Here is a 15,758-nt window from a genome sequence, read left to right as displayed (position 1 = left end):
ATTACATTCAAAGGAGCAATTAAAGCGAGTGAAGCCAGTTTGAACACATTATAATCTTTTAGGCTTGATTGAAAATAACACAGTGTCTGACATATGTTATATAATTACTGTTATATCATTGCTTATATTCGTGGTTATCAGACACTTAAACAACAGAGAAGGTTTTAAAAAATAGGACTATACTGACAAATGACATATTATCCTGTCATTGTCTGTTCTGTAGGAAGGAGGAACATAACAGAGTGGACTCAAAAACGGAAGTTTGTTCCAATACGAAGATTGTGACAGATCTGAAAAGTGTCCTTAAAACGAGCCTCCACGCAATTGTATGCACATTATTTATTCAGCCGTTTGCTGTTTAATCTGATGGGAAATATATCATTCAAAAGAGAGAAAGTAAATAGTATCTTTCGTTTTTCCGCTTAGAAAACGAGGCGAACGCTCAATACAGGCGATGACGTCACTTTGCTCGTCCCCGCGAACAGGGCTTCAATCTACGGCAAGGCTTCAATCTACGGCATAACACCGGCATGTGGCCAGAAGTGCTTGATAGGTTTGAACCACGTTTGAACCACAAATTAATAGTCCAATCTTCTTTTTTTCATACATGGTTATCCCATTGTGTACGAAAATACTTAAGGATGGTTATATAGACCACACTTTAAAGCTACCTTACGTGGACGCCAGGTCTGCAGAGGTACACCAAATGTCCCCGTCGCGGCGTCACAGTGAATGAATGCAACCTACCCTCGTTTACTTGGATGAAGGCGGTGCTAGTGGTGGCCAAGCAGCAGGGCCTTGCCTTTGTGGTTGTAGAAAGAGAAGATGGCTCCCGTTCTGGAGAAACAGCTCCCGGGCGCAGCCGACAATAACAACGAAGATGAAGAAGGACAAAACCTTTGGCAAGTTCCTGTTTTTCTGTTTTACTCTTACATGTTTGCCGAGGCACGTCTCGGAAAAGACCAAATGATTTGGTTCTGCTTCGTCACTGACGGTTGCTGACAACCAGACACCGGCCCGGTTAGCAGGAACATTAGCAAGAAGCTGGGCGGTCAACGGTACTCCTGCTAGCAGCCCAGCTAACTACAGCAAAGTGCCGATTAGCTACATTGTAGTTATTAAATATTGTTCATTAGACGAGTTAACAGTTTCAGGCAAAGTTATTGAATCAACGAGTCAAGTGTCTCTCTTGTTTGAGAGACTTCTAGTTCATGTAATGACAACACCTTAAAACCAGCTCATGTTATGCAGGATACAAGCTAACAGGAACCTTAATATAAAGTATAACCGACTAACTGAAGTTTAATTCTGCAGAAATATATCTTGGCTTTACTCGACGCTTGTCATAAGGGCTCGTATTGTTATTGGGCTTGACATGTTTCATATATTCAGACCCATAGCTACTTTTATCTGTAAGTAACGATGCCGGTCAGTGGATATGACTTATCATTTCCTGCTTTTAAAGTGTTGTCGTGGACACACACAGGGCTGACTTAACTCTTGCTGAAAACGGTTGAATAATCTTCTTGAACAGTACAAGTAATAGTTAAGTTATGTTACATAGCTAGCTGATCTATAACTGTTTTGGTAGCAACATATGTAGCTGTCATCGTGCCACTTTGCTGTCAAGCTAACGGGAGACTGTGTTTTTTTTGTTGTAGGACCGAAATTCTGAGTGAAGTTTCTACTACATCAAGTTCAAAGTTGCCATCAGGGAAAAATATCCTGCTATTTGGTAAGTGCAACTCGTTCTAGATGTGTGAAATTCTATGTTTCTGCAATGTTTGGAGTTTGTCTGTTTGTCAAAGTGCAAAAACAAAAGCTTATTATAGGAAATAAATACTTTTCTGATTTATTAAATAGTCTGCAGGCCCGGCTATGTTTCTTGCCACATTCTGGAAAGGAAAGCAAAATAAACACAATATACAAAGAGTATGTCTCGGTTAGGGTCGTACTAATTTTGGTGTTACAAATATTAAGTAATACATTTATTGACCAGAAAAATGTGTGCCAGCCTCTTGACAGCCATAAAACATGAGGCTAGTAATTTTATTTAAGGCGGATAACATGATAAATGAATGACATATCTTACAGGCGAAGATGGATCTGGAAAAACAGCACTTATGGCCAAACTTCAAGGAACTGATCACAACAAGAGAGGGAGAGGACTGGAGTATCTGTACCTAAATGTCCATGACGAGGACATAGATGGTGAGTTAACCTGTTTTATCTTTACCTGTGTTTGTTTAACAGCAGTAGTCTTTGCAAAATGACTGTAGTTTAAAACAGTAATAGTATTGCTTGTATTAAACTGGTATTTTGTCTTTTTCTTTGCAGACCTTACTCGCTGTAGCGTGTGGATCCTGGATGGAGACCTATACCACAAAGGCCTACTCAAGTTTGCTGTCTCACCTCAGTCTCTACCTAACTGTCTAGCTGTGTTTGTTGCTGACATGTCACGGCCCTGGACCATTATGGAGTCTTTGCAGAAATGGGCCAGTGTGCTACGTGACCATGTGGACAAACTCAAGATCCCACCAGAGGACATTAGAGAAATGGAGCAGAACAGTAAGTAATGTTTGAATTTATATACCTATGAGTGATTATGTCGTACTCTCTTATAGTACGGCCCTACATTAGAAATTGTACACTTTATCATGTACATTGATTGTTCACTGGTGGAGCATTTGACCAATGTAAAATAAACATGTAGTTGATAATTGAATTCAATTTGATTGATGAAACGATCACCGTTATGTTAAATGTAATGAATGGCAGCGACGAGCATACATCCACACCAGTCTTACTTACGTTTAAGCAGACCGTTGGTTAAGACTGATATAAGTTGTCAATTTTAGGTTTTAGTGTCTCAATATGCAAAAACCTGAGACGAAAATGAAAATATGACACACCTAGTCTTTGATTAATTGTGAGATTTGAAGAGGGTTTAAATGAAGAAGCTCTTAAGAATTCCTGAAGAATCCCAGGGTGGAATCATTGTTAGTCTTACATAATAAGAGGCAGTGTCCTTGCTGACTGGCTTCAAGGAAAAGAAAGTGGTCGCTGAGTAGCTTGCCAGGCGAGCACTGTGTAACATTACACATTGTCATGGATGTTTCTAGGTCATCATCAGAGGGGCCCATGATCCTCAGCTGTGTGTTTTGGCTAGAGGCGAGTTCTGCAGATCAATGAGTGTGATGCACTCAGATGTTGTTCTCCTGTTAATTTTAGAACATCATCTCTCCCTTATGAACAGTTCTTTTGTGTTTAGGGGCTTGCAAGTTAGTTGAGTCTGCAGGGTTTAACAGAGAGTTCTTGTTTGGCACCAAAGATTCCGTACTGCTCTTACAAGTCTATAAGAACTAATCACAAAGAAGCATAATTATTTAATGATTTTTTAATTAATGTTACAGAACAGGTTCTGAATATATAACATGCTCAAGCAGTGACATGTGTTTACAAGTCTGCTGGCAAGTTTAAAAAAGAAAGTATATCCGGTTGCCAAGTGATGACTAGCACATGGTTAATGATTTTTAGTGCGTCTACATTTCTATCTTGTTTTACTGCATTACTTAAGTTATGGTGGGTGTATGAGTTAAGACTGAATGAATGCATTGAATAAACAAGCAGTAGAAAGGAAACACTGCCTGAAATGTATACACTGTAACTTGTATTCATTAAATATTCGCGAGAGCATATATTGCAGTTGTAATTGTAGGGTTTTGTACTCTTTAATTATCTTTTCTTGAAGTCTTAACATTGAATCTGTTTTGTCAAATTCGTCTTGGCTTTCTCCTACTTTCCTCTCTTTGGTAAGATATTTTTGACCAGACTTCCAGTTTTAGCTTCGACATGTTATCCACATAAAGTATCTTCCGCTGTGTCTGCTGTGATGTCAGTAGCAGATTGGTGAGACCTCGTCAGATTACATATTTGTAGACATGAGTATTTGAGTGACATACAACAGATAGGCTGGAAGTGGCTGTGAGTGGCTTTTGCCCAGCGAGTCTTGCAGGCGTCTTGCATCATGGTTCCCTCCCCTCCAACAGCAGCGTCAGGGAGAAGGAGGAAGGGACGTAAAGTGAGAGGGTCTGAATTCATTGTGTGGGCCGGACGTTCTGCTGTAACTGTAGTAGGCTGGCTGCTGGAAACGTCTCAAGTTGAATTACCGGTTCAAACTATTGCTGGACCACACATTTAAATGAGAAATATGTCGCTTTATGACTGATGTGGTAGTGATGTCACGGAGACGTTTAGCTACAGTATTTTGGAATGGTGTGCAGGCATTAAGCAAACAACTTTGGTATTTTGTTTTGACTCTGCTTCTCTGAAATTAGAGGAAAGAAGTAACCAGACAGCTTTAAAAATGTTTAAGCCATCAGCCAAGCAGCATTAACTACTAAACAGATTAAGAGTAAATGTCAGGCTTTTTTTTACAACAGCCAGCGACACCGAATTTGCTTATTTGACATTTAGTTATCCAGGAAAGATACATTTAATTTCTAGCTGAAGTTTAGCTACAAATATTTAACATATTTAAGCAAACTAATATTCCTTTTCATGCTCTCAATTATTGCAGTTATGTTCTTTTGGAATTTAAAAAAAGGAAACCTTTAAGAGGTACTGTTTCAGTATTCAAAGTACAGTATAACACATTTATGGAAGGTTGAGTAGTTGTCGATTATGTTTGCCAACATTTTTTGACCCCACCTTTGTTTGAATAACAGTTAGACAGACTTTGTCCCACTAAGACACATCATCATGTACTTGCCCCCTGTAGCCTTAAAAGAGAGATTGATGTTTTATATAGCATATCCGAACATCCATACAAGATACTCAAGTCATATTTTATTTAAAACACATTTCACTGCTAAGCTTTCTCGGACACGGTTGTGGTGAAGACAGAACACCATAATAAATGACTAGCAGTTAATGTTTGAGTGATGTTTATTTTTATCTAGCAGCTACTCCTATTGTATCTTAATTATTTCTGGCATGCCATGTCTTGGCCGAGCAGACCCCCTGTGAAGCTTAAACTGCACAGGAAAGGATTAGATCGAATTCAGATTTTTGCAGCAGTCATCCATTCAATATTCTTTTACATTAGGTCCAGATGTCTTCTGTATAAACCCCTCTGAAGGATATTTTCATTAGTAATCCATTTGAATGGTTATAAATCAGCATGTTGAATAGTGTACATAATACCAAACTATTTGTGCATATGCACTAGATTTGTGTTAATCCTGTGTCCAATGATAGTTACTCTTTAGATTGCTTGTACTATTAGTCCTCGCCCTAAATACTAAATTCCATGTTTAAAAGTTAAGAAGTTGGCTCGAAATGGCAATCTGGCTTTGTTGGCTGACCCCTACTGCGTTTCCAAAGCTCCTGAGGAAGTAGGCCAGAGCTTCCTGCTTACAGTCCCCTCCCCTCCCTGCCTCCACCTCCCCTTCATGCTATAGCTTTCTACATGTCTGGACAGCTGTAGAATCAAACTTCCCACTTCAGGAAAGTAAAGGATGCCATGTATGTATCTCTTTTTTTTTTACCAAAGGTCTATTATGTGACTTTTGAGATTGTGTCCATGTATACTACACAATACAGGACCTATAACATTAATGACTTGCTATTTGTATTCACATTTGGATTATACCAATTATTTCTTCACGAGGAGCAGGAATATTTTAATATGCCAGTTAAGGGCCATTCATTGGTGTTGACCCTTTTATTGGGCCAAATGCATAAGCAATATAAGGACACAAGTTCTCTAACTTCTTTGTTGGTACCCATTGATTTCTGTAATTTACCATTTGTTTTGTTAATTCAAAAGTAACTCCAAAACGCAAAGAAACATGTTTTGAACATTGAAATAATAACAAAAAATAATCTAAATATGATTTTAAGATGTTGCAGAGTAATAATTACATTAGTATTTGTAGAGTGTTTGGTGCATCTTGAGTTTTAGAAATGTAACAGAATGTTTCAGCATGAGGCCCACAGTTTGAGGTGGAGCGCATACATTAATACTGTTCGTTAAAGCAGGGGATGTCTGGTTCTGTAACTACACCAAAGGTTCCCCTGAAGGTCAAGTGCAGATGTTGGGGCTACAGACAGACCAAGTGGAGAATTTTTACAGCTTTCAAGACTTTCAGCTTAATGTTGTTGTGTTTTTTTCTTGTGTTTGAATAGTTTGTTACTACAAGGACTAAGTAATCTTGCTCAATGTGTTGCTAATGCCTGGATTATTTGTAGTTACGATTGTTTGTAAATAGGCAGTTAAACAACTTTTGCCCAGGATCCTGAGAGTGTTATTCTGTGTTTTGGATCACTACACTACAGAGAGAGCTAACATGACCAAAGTGAACATTATTATTAGACTGCCAGTGTAGGAAAGAAAAGCATTTTTTTTTTTACAAGAGAAGCAGAGGCAGGTTTACTGTAGTCTTCATAAATACTGTTGGTCACATGTTTTATTCATGACTACTTGACCTTCTAAAAATAAAAAAAATGTTGGGTAAAATTTGAAATGTTTATTATATTGTGGTGTTCACTTATAACTAATTAAATTCTTTATTTTGCTTCCTGCGTCTCTCCGCTAGTGGTGAAAGCGTTCCAAGAGTACACAGAACCAGAGGATGCCGCCCAGTCCTCCCCACAGAGACGGGCCCCCACAGCAGGGGAAGACGAGGCCGTTGTGCTCCCACTGGGAGAGAGCACACTCACACACAACCTGGGTATTCCAGTGCTAATAGTTTGCACAAAGGTAAATATGTCCTACATGCAAAAAGTCTTATGTTTGAAGCCATAGACTCTTATCAACAGACAATAATGTTTTGGTGTTGCTCCAAGGTTTTTACCAATCTATCAAAGATTTTTTAGAGGTACTTCACTCTGAGATAAGATATTTGCTAGTTCTCTGACGGATAAAACATCCTTGTCACCAGAGAGTCAAAAGAATGATGAGAAAATCTAATGGAATACTTAATCATGGCTATGCAGTATAACACAATTGTTCCGTTAGCTGCAAAAGAAAACAACAAGCCCTAATGCAAAAACATCACTGTTGTTTTGTGTTTGTTTGGTTTGGTGTTTTTCCAAATGTGATGTCAAATCTTTACTGGTTTATCGAAAAGCATGAGATTGTTTAACTAATTTTAATTTCCTAAAAAGTGCAACTTCCCTTCATCTTTACATCTGGCTAATTTGGTTTTAAGAAATTGTACTTGTCCTATCTTTTCCCCCTAATGAGCCTTCTGTTTCCACTGCATTTAGCAGTTCCTCAAAGAGCTCCTAATTCACAATATCCTCATAAAAAGCCTGAGAAACACATGGTCCACCCCCTAAGTAACATCCTGCCGCTCACTCCTTAGTTGCTGAATGGTTTTCCAGAAGCTCATTCAGCCCACATGTGGCTGTGGTTCATAGCTTCTCTAAACTCCCCTTACTCCCTTGGATCTGCTTTTTTAAACATGTGTAGCCCAAGCAGTTCTAGACTGTTCCTGTAGGAACCTCTCACAACTTTCCCCTGATCTGCCTGAGACAAACAGGCACAGGAAGCCTCTTTTTAACTCCATCACAGCCGTGCTTACTGCTGGTTTCCTTCTGCTGGGTTCTTTAATGGCCTCCATGATGCGCACATTCAGGCTCAGACCTTTTATACATGCTTTTTATGTTGTGCTTTGTGAGGCAGCAAACTCTAATAAAAAGCAGCCATTATACTTGCCTGTTAACCCTCCAGGCAAATGCTAGTGCTGAAAAACACCCTGTAGCCGTCAGCAGAGCTTCACATGCTAGCCGTGACTAGAACATGGTGAATGTGGTCTTTATCACTGGTGCTTCTATCTAGCTGTCATCAGAGAAGAAATGTTCAGCTTTAGAAAAAGTTCAAGACTAGAGTTTGCTGTTCAAAAGTAGTTCAATTGGGCTGTCAATCTTCTGTTGTCCATCACAACTTCTGGCAAGACTAATCATGGGAAGCTTCACCAGAAGGACAATAAACACTAAAGCAGCACGTCATCTCTGCCTGGACCCTCCCAAGGGCATGTTTCTCCCCCTTGTTCCTATGACAACACACCACACTAACTCCTACCTCCGCCATCAACTGTCTCTGTCCTCTGCATCCACTATACTTTCAGAGGCTGTCAAAAATGATCCTAATATCAAAACCGACAGAAAAACGATTGGTCTGTAAAATTGTTGTGCTGTGAAAAACCTCCTATGGAAATGATGTTTCACTCTATGCAAAAAAACAACAACACTGGAGGCGAAGCTTATCAATTTGTGCATTGCACTTGCGTCCCCCCTAGTCAGTTAGGGGACTTTTAGGAATACCATCTAGAATCACAACAAAGGACACTGTAAAATGGGCTCAGGATGTAGGGAGCAGTCTTCATGTTTTTAATCCTGACTTTTCATTGTCTGTCATTAAATGTGTATCTCTTTTCCTCTCTCTATTTCTCCTCAAGTGTGACGCAGTCGGCGTTCTAGAGAAAGAGCACGATTTCAGAGATGAGCACTTTGATTTCATCCAGTCCAACGTCAGGCGATTTTGCTTACAGTGTATCCTTCCAATACACGATTGTTTACAATTCTATCACAAATGCCATGATACCTATATGATTGAGTGTTCTAAATGTTGTTCATATTGCACATGAGGTTTATTTATTGTCATCAATTAATCGACCATCTACATCGTTGACCCAACAAGCCTTAATTTAAGTAAACAGATGGAGCTGGCCTGATCTATACTTCCGTCAAAGAGGAGAAGAACCTGGATCTGCTTTACAAATATATAGTGCATAAGATGTATGACTTCAAGTTCACCTCACCAGCCTTAGTGGTAGAGAAGGATGCAGTGTTCATGTGAGTAAAGCTATTTTATTTTAACTTAATCATGTTTATTTTTTGCCAACAGCCATGTATCTTCTTCTTTTGTTATCACTGACATAGCTAAACCAAATCTCCAATTTATTCAAAGAAAAATCCTCCAAACCAGAAATCAGATCATTGTATCCACTTTTTTGAACTGTCTCTTTTTCCTTTCAGTCCATGTGGATGGGATAATGAGAAGAAAATTGCGATTTTGCATGAAAACCTAACAACAGTCAGACCAGACGATCCATTTGAAGATTTTATCACAATGCCTCCAGTACGAAAGGTATGGCAGATCAAACAAAATGTGAACTTTAGAGTATGAAATCACAACCTAAAGTGCTAAATGAATAAGAACATGCTTTCTCCGTTGCTCTTGTTTACAGCTGGTACATGACAAAGAGATTAATGCAGAGGATGAGCAGGTTTTCCTAATGAAGCAACAGGTATGTGTCAGTCTTTCTTGAATATTTCATATTTTCTGTCTGCGACTGCCAAGTTTGACAGTGTATTGAAGAATTCACTCTCCTGATTAAACTTAATACTGACATTTCCAAATGGTGTAGGTGCTTTAGAAGTGAAACATGAGACATGGTAGCCTGAACATAAAAAACATTGTTTTCAATTCAGTGAATAAGTAGACCCAAGAATCCTTTTGTACATTTTTAGTTTTGATTCTGAACAAGCACATTTCGCTGATGTATATGTGATACTTCCACCTGACTTTGCCTTCACTTCCTATTTTGTACACAAATAAACCAGGAAGGAGATCTAAGGAAAAAACTAAAAACTTAACAGAGGTTTTTGTTTTGCAAGATAGAAAATGATTTAATAGTTACACGTTTAGTTTTCTCTACAAAATGCCATGTAATGCATCTTTGCTGAATGTCCCTGTTAGAGACATCTAAATGAAAGTTTTTAAAGAATTATTCTATTATCTTGAATAAATGGTATAAATATGTATGTTTATAATTAGTAAATCCTTTTGCATATTGCCTTAAATGGATTGTGCATAGAAAGTATTCGTTTAACCATGGCTTAATAAAGATGTTTACTTTTATTCCCCTACAGTCTTTGTTATCAAAGCAGCCCGCCACACCAACCAGAGGAGCAACAGTAAGTGTCTTTAAAGTCCCTATAATGTGCAATATTTGTAGTGGATGGATTTATTCCTCTTGCCACTTTATCCGATTTCTCCTCGATAGACACGCTTGTGTTTCTGACCACAGTCCTGTCCTGGTTTGTGTGTTGCAGGAGTCTCCGGGCAGGACCTCCTCTGGGTCTCCCCGACCTGCAGGCCGCGCCGGCCAACCCAACATGACCAGCGGCTCACCAATGGCTGCTGTCAAAAAGCCAGACCCCAACATGAAAGGTAGGAGCTCTAGTGCTCATTAATCTTCATATACGATTATTGAGAATCATAGTTTTCTCTCCAGTGCTCTCTTGATTTTCATGGGGTGCATGTTTTGAAACAACTTGTAAGACCCCCGTAAAAGAATAACAATGATAAAACATTTTAGATCACAGTTGTTTTCTACTCTCCTACGTCTGAAGAGGTAGCAACTAAAATGATTAACATAACAACAAATTCCTGCACACCTCCTGAGCTCAGCATAAAGCAGAAGTATTTACTTTCTCTCCTTCATTACGTGCAGTAGGGTGCTGGTGCATTCCAGCTACATTGGGTTTAGCTGGATTTAATATAGGTCTCTTAACCCTTGCCTATTGTGGTTTGCATTGCTGTGTGACTTCAACACAATTTCTTCCCCTTTTTTGTAAAGTTTTTATTTCTTCCTTCTCCAAATCAAGGATCCTAAGATAGAGGGTGTCATATGCTACACAACTTTTAAGCCATTTCAATAAAAAGTTCACTCAAGATAACTCCGATTGCTTATCTGGAATCATAACATTATCAGATGTTAAGCATTAAAGCACAAAAGTCTGTTTATAATCAGCCGGTTTTCTCAGTATTGTATGTGTTGAAGGAGTGACTGAAAACTCAATAAAGTATAGTGGATATGTTCAACCTATTTAAAAACTCCTATTGCAATTTTTGACAATGCCAAACAGAAAAGGAAGTTTTCCATATTACAGAAGTGATTTTAATCTTTATGTTTCTTCTGCAGCGGGGGCAGCCAATGAGGGAGTGCTGGCTAACTTCTTCAACAGTCTGCTGAGTAAAAAGACCGGATCCCCAGGGAGCCCCGGGAGCCCCGGGAGCCCGGGAAGTGGAGCCGTTGGAGCTGGAGTGCAAGGGTCCGCCAAGAAAACAGGTACCATCTCTTATTCCAGCATGCTCACCTCTGAACTCAGTCAAACAGTAGCCTCACTGTTTTTAATCATTCTACCTCACAGGTTAGCAGTTTTTTTTACTACAGCATCTTGTGTATTGAGATCTCAAATCACGCCTGGGAGAGAGAAAGAGAGAGAAAAGTTAAATCAATAGAAAAATAAAAGTTGTCTTTGACTAAACATCTGAGGAAACTTGTGACAGGCACCAAACCTCCACTCATAAACATCCTCCATACAACTAATGTCACTCACTCCATGTCATATCTCTTGCTCAACTAATTTATTATGCTTGAGTAAACACGGCTGTTTCGCATGTCAACCAGCTTCATTTTTTTTACTTTGTTACATCAGGTAAATGTAGCAAAGTCAAATACTGGCTGAATGTACTACGCAGTAAAAACATTGAAGGAACCATTGCATAACTCATCTCTCCGTTGACATGTACCTCTAGTTCCAGTGCTGAGCTGTGGTAACATTTCTCTGACCCAGCTGGAAGGGGAGCGCATGAGAACATGTTTCCTTTGTCCGATGATACGTTTTGCATGAGTGTTAACTGTGGCAGCGAGCAGCCACTCTCCAGCATGGGACCGCCTCACCATCCCACCCTCATCTGTCTGCTTACTGCCTGTAGAAAACTGTTTTGAATACACACAGAGACTACAGGAGATTACTTTTGGACTTTGTCTCCTGTTTTTCCAAGGGCAGAAGCCGGGTTTGACTGACGTCCAGGCGGAGTTGGACCGGATGACTCGCAAACAGGACTCCATGGTTTCAGCTAACAACGTACCGCCGCCGCCAGGGAACGAAGCGTGAAGGCAACAAAAACATCTGCGTCGTCCACTGCGTTAATACTCTGGAATTATACATGTACATGTGAGCATAAAAAATTGACCAAATTCCCAATGTCTATATCAGTCAGCACACAGTGGTTTCACCAAAAGGAGTTTCAGATGCTATCAGATATGTTGGTGTTCTGGTGGGATGGGAAGAGAGACACAACAGAGACGAAGCTGTTGCTTATAGGTGCTACACGCTAAAGGCTTGGCTTTATTTCTGTCCTCTCTTCCACTGTAAATGTAATTTTGTAAGGGATGTTGGTTTATTGAAATGTGTGCACACTCCCAGGCAGCCAGCTCGATGCGCTGGGCTGCAGGCCCCCCAGTTTCTGGGGTTAACTCCCTCTCCTCATGGGTTTAAAGAGTGGAAATCTACCGGTCATGTGGCCTCTGGGTCAGCTTATCTCATGGAAGGAATTTGGTCACAATTGGAAAGGTATTTCAACTTTACATTTATTCATTTAGAAAACATATTAGAATACTTGCAAACATATGTAGTATGTACAAAATATTGGATATGATACTGATGTATTTATACAAAGCTCCTTTTTATTTTATTTTGTGCACCATTAACCGGTTTAAAGAAAAAATGTGTCTGTATCGCAAAACATGTTAAAATGCCACTGACGTCATGACACTAATTTGACATGTCCAGATAGCTGAAAGCATATCATATAATTTTCCCTAATTATCTCGAAGGATTCTGTAAATATATATACAAACAAATCTATTCAGGTTAACTTTGATTTTGTATAAAAATGCAATTCTGTCAAAATTCTTAAAAATAGCTTCTTTGGCTAAATGAGAATGAGATTTGATGAGTTTAGAGGTTGCGATGGAACCGCTTCTTTTGCTACAGGTGTGTATATTTGGGGATTGGGTTAGGCGGCATCTTTCCTACTATAACTCCTAAGTGCCTCGCACAGTTAGCTGTTTGTTTCATAGTAGAAATGCTTGTCTTCGTAAGAGGAAATGCACTGTAGGTTAAAAGGTTTTTGTCCATTTTTTGACATCCAAATAATTTATTTCGTTTTACATTTTTGTTAATGTACAATAAGCCTGTGGTCTGTTATTTTTCAGAAACTAGATTTCTGTGGCTTACTTGATGGTATTCAATAGAGCATTAGATTGAATGCCTTAATGAAAACTGTAAAGGCTGCTCAGATTTAGAAGGAACCACACAACAACACTCACTGTGGTGGAAACCACTCGCTTTGCAGCCAAAAGACAAACAATGAATTGCTGTGGTGTGATCAAAATGACGTATAGTATCATACAGTGTCTGACAGCACTCTCCTCCTTTGGGTTTGCATGTTTTATTCACACTGTACTTTGCATATCTGTTAAACATTCCCCCGTTTTTACATGGAATAGCTGTAGAAACACATCCCAGTAGTGAAACCCGTTTGTCCGTCTCCTTCAGTGCCCTGTTTAAAATAACAACCTTTGCCTTCACTGTACAGCTAACAGTTTGTCACAACGGCCACCTTGCCTTCACAGGAATGCTCCTAATACTTGTGTCCTTAAGGGGTTGCTCAACTGTTTCCTGTAATTTTTTCTTTTTTTAATATAAAATGATTATACTGTACCATATCAAATAATCTGTAAAACTATTTATGGTTTCAGGTCACCATTATCTAATTAAAATGAAGTGTACATCATCATTAAGTCTGTATGCAAGGCCCTACTTAATCTTATGGATAGTGTTCATCGAAAGCTTTAACACACTGAAAGGCAAGCATGAGGAGTGCAGCTATATGCTATTAAAAGATGGCAAAAAAAGATTGGGATGTGGAACCAAAGATGCATTTTAGTCAAGTTTTTCTGCTTTTATAGTTGGTAATAGTCCTTAAGATTAACCAGTGGATGCTTTCTCGTCCCACTCTTGCCTATAATCCTAAACTTCAGACCTGCATACGAATTCTTGTTTTCATAACATCCTAATGGTAGAAAATGCCTTACTCCATTCAACCATACCTGTGGTTTCATTGTTCAATATACTATGCCATAATTATGGACAGTCGATTATGGTACATTCTCTAAACTGGTCTACAAATGCAATGCAATTGCCACAAGACCATACTGGTGTACAGTATACTTTATGCATGATTTGATTTGAAAATGATACTACACAACTTTTCTGGATTTAATTTTGATTAAAATTAAGCTCTTATTGTTTTTTTGTGACTGTGGAATGTGCAAGCCTGTGGCCGAAGCACAATTTAATAACAGCCAGGAGAAGTACCGCCACATGTAATAAGCACTTTTCCTTGGACACTTGTATCAATTCCCTATTCCTACAGTTAAATAAAGAATGCATATCACTTTTGTTTTTGCTTTGCCCTTTTAGAATATTTAGTAATGAAACTAGAAGCTAATCTCCCGAGTAAAACTGCATTATTTATCTGTATTTGCTGCTTAAGTTATGGAAGGTGCCCCTTGTGGTTACTATGGAATAACTGCTTTCTACTGGTGATTCTTTTTTTTAATATAATCAATCCTTTAAAATCATTATTACACCTGTGATAGGGACATATTTTGGGCATCTTGCAATAGATAAACCAAAACAAAATGTCTATTCATTTTCAGGTTTGACCTATGCCTTTTTGCCCATGAATCACCTCTTGTTTATGTTTACAACTTATTTAAAATGTGTTTGTGTTGCCCTTTGACACTTTCTGTTTAGAATAATTTGAAATGCCATCCTAACCTGACTGACCACACTGACATTTCTTCATAAAATGGCCACACTTGTTTAATTTGGCATTTAGCTAAGCAGAATGAAGTGCTCTCATGCTGCTTGGTGTCAAAGTTGTACTCGCTCTTTATTAGGGTTTTATGTTTCTCCCAAAGTTGAATAATGAACAGTTGATTTAACTTTTGTATTCAAACGTCTGCCTCCTCACATGCTAACTGAATTGCCTTCGACCACTATTGTCAGTCCACATCTATACAAGACAATGAGCTTCTGCTTCCAGTCCTTTTGTATTCAGGATATTGAGACATTGTAAGCACATGGCTGGCTGCATTTGTGTGTCCTGAATTAATTTAGAAGTTTGATTGTATGACTTTAACACATTTCTGTAGCCTTTCCGCTGCCATGTGGATTCTCGCTTCTTATGCCGACAAAGATAAGGAAAATGTTTATCAGACCCCTGGCTTCAATAAAACCAAGAATCCAAACTTTGGTGGACCTTCACATTTTTGCATTTAATTGTACAATGTATGTTGATTTGATTGATTTTAATTACCTGGCAACCCCTAACGCCACCCCTCACACTCTCAAAAAAATGGGCATTAATGGAAACTATGGTAACGGTTGCTCCATCAGAAAAATAATGTACATTTCTAAAAATGCAAGATTGTTTACTATTGAACTTTTAATGTGTCTTAAAATGGTTAAAATTCAAATCACCTATCGTCGCTTTGCTGCTAAATATCATAATTATACTACAGTAATAATGTGTTCTCCCAGAATCGTGCTGTGTATGTTAAATATCATACTCTTTCTGATCGGACTCCTAGAGATTATTTCTATAATACGATTTATTTAAACAAACTTGTTTAGTCATAGTTTTTATTCCAGTCATCCTTTTTTAATTGAACTGCTTATATTCATCATACTACTCCAAAGTCCCCTCGTTGAAGCCAACATTGCACATTTTATTGGCCGAGGAATTACTAGAAAAACACAGTAAGGGTCAGTTTGCACATTTCTGTTTTACATTAGATCAGAGTCTTTAATCATTGTTGTCGCCC

The 15,758-nt window shown here is 38.7% G+C and overlaps 1 protein-coding gene across 2 annotated transcripts; it reads left to right on the top strand.

Annotated features, from left to right (window-relative positions):
* Nucleotides 1-572: 572 nt before the first annotated feature.
* Nucleotides 573-15,198, top strand: dync1li2 (dynein, cytoplasmic 1, light intermediate chain 2). Of its 2 annotated transcripts, none has more exons than XM_034117133.1 (13): nucleotides 573-902; nucleotides 1,662-1,735; nucleotides 2,095-2,211; nucleotides 2,338-2,568; nucleotides 6,600-6,763; nucleotides 8,466-8,559; nucleotides 8,727-8,862; nucleotides 9,046-9,157; nucleotides 9,258-9,317; nucleotides 9,943-9,987; nucleotides 10,126-10,243; nucleotides 10,998-11,144; nucleotides 11,869-15,198. In XM_034117133.1, the coding sequence occupies exons 1-13, from the start codon at nucleotides 826-828 to the stop codon at nucleotides 11,883-11,885; spliced, it is 1,392 nt and encodes a 463-aa protein (XP_033973024.1). In that variant the 5' UTR covers nucleotides 573-825; the 3' UTR covers nucleotides 11,886-15,198. The 2 variants fall into 2 exon arrangements, with proteins under 2 accessions (XP_033973024.1, XP_033973023.1); XM_034117132.1 differs by having other exon boundaries at nucleotides 577-902; nucleotides 11,864-15,198.
* The last annotated feature ends 560 nt before the right edge of the window (nucleotides 15,199-15,758 follow it).

Source organism: Trematomus bernacchii, unplaced genomic scaffold (genome assembly GCF_902827165.1).
Source record: "Trematomus bernacchii unplaced genomic scaffold, fTreBer1.1, whole genome shotgun sequence".
Lineage (NCBI taxonomy): Eukaryota > Metazoa > Chordata > Actinopteri > Perciformes > Nototheniidae > Trematomus > Trematomus bernacchii.
This window is presented reverse-complemented; position numbering and strand designations above follow the sequence as displayed.

Bases quoted from the DNA above. Each gene is read 5' to 3' on its own strand.
- dync1li2 (XM_034117132.1), top strand. From the start codon at position 826: ATGGCTCCCGTTCTGGAGAAACAGCTCCCGGGCGCAGCCGACAATAAC. The intron at 903-1,661 runs GCAAGTTCCTGT...TTTTTGTTGTAG, and splicing joins GAAGAAGGACAAAACCTTTG to GACCGAAATTCTGAGTGAAG. The intron at 9,158-9,257 runs GTATGGCAGATC...TCTTGTTTACAG, and splicing joins CAATGCCTCCAGTACGAAAG to CTGGTACATGACAAAGAGAT.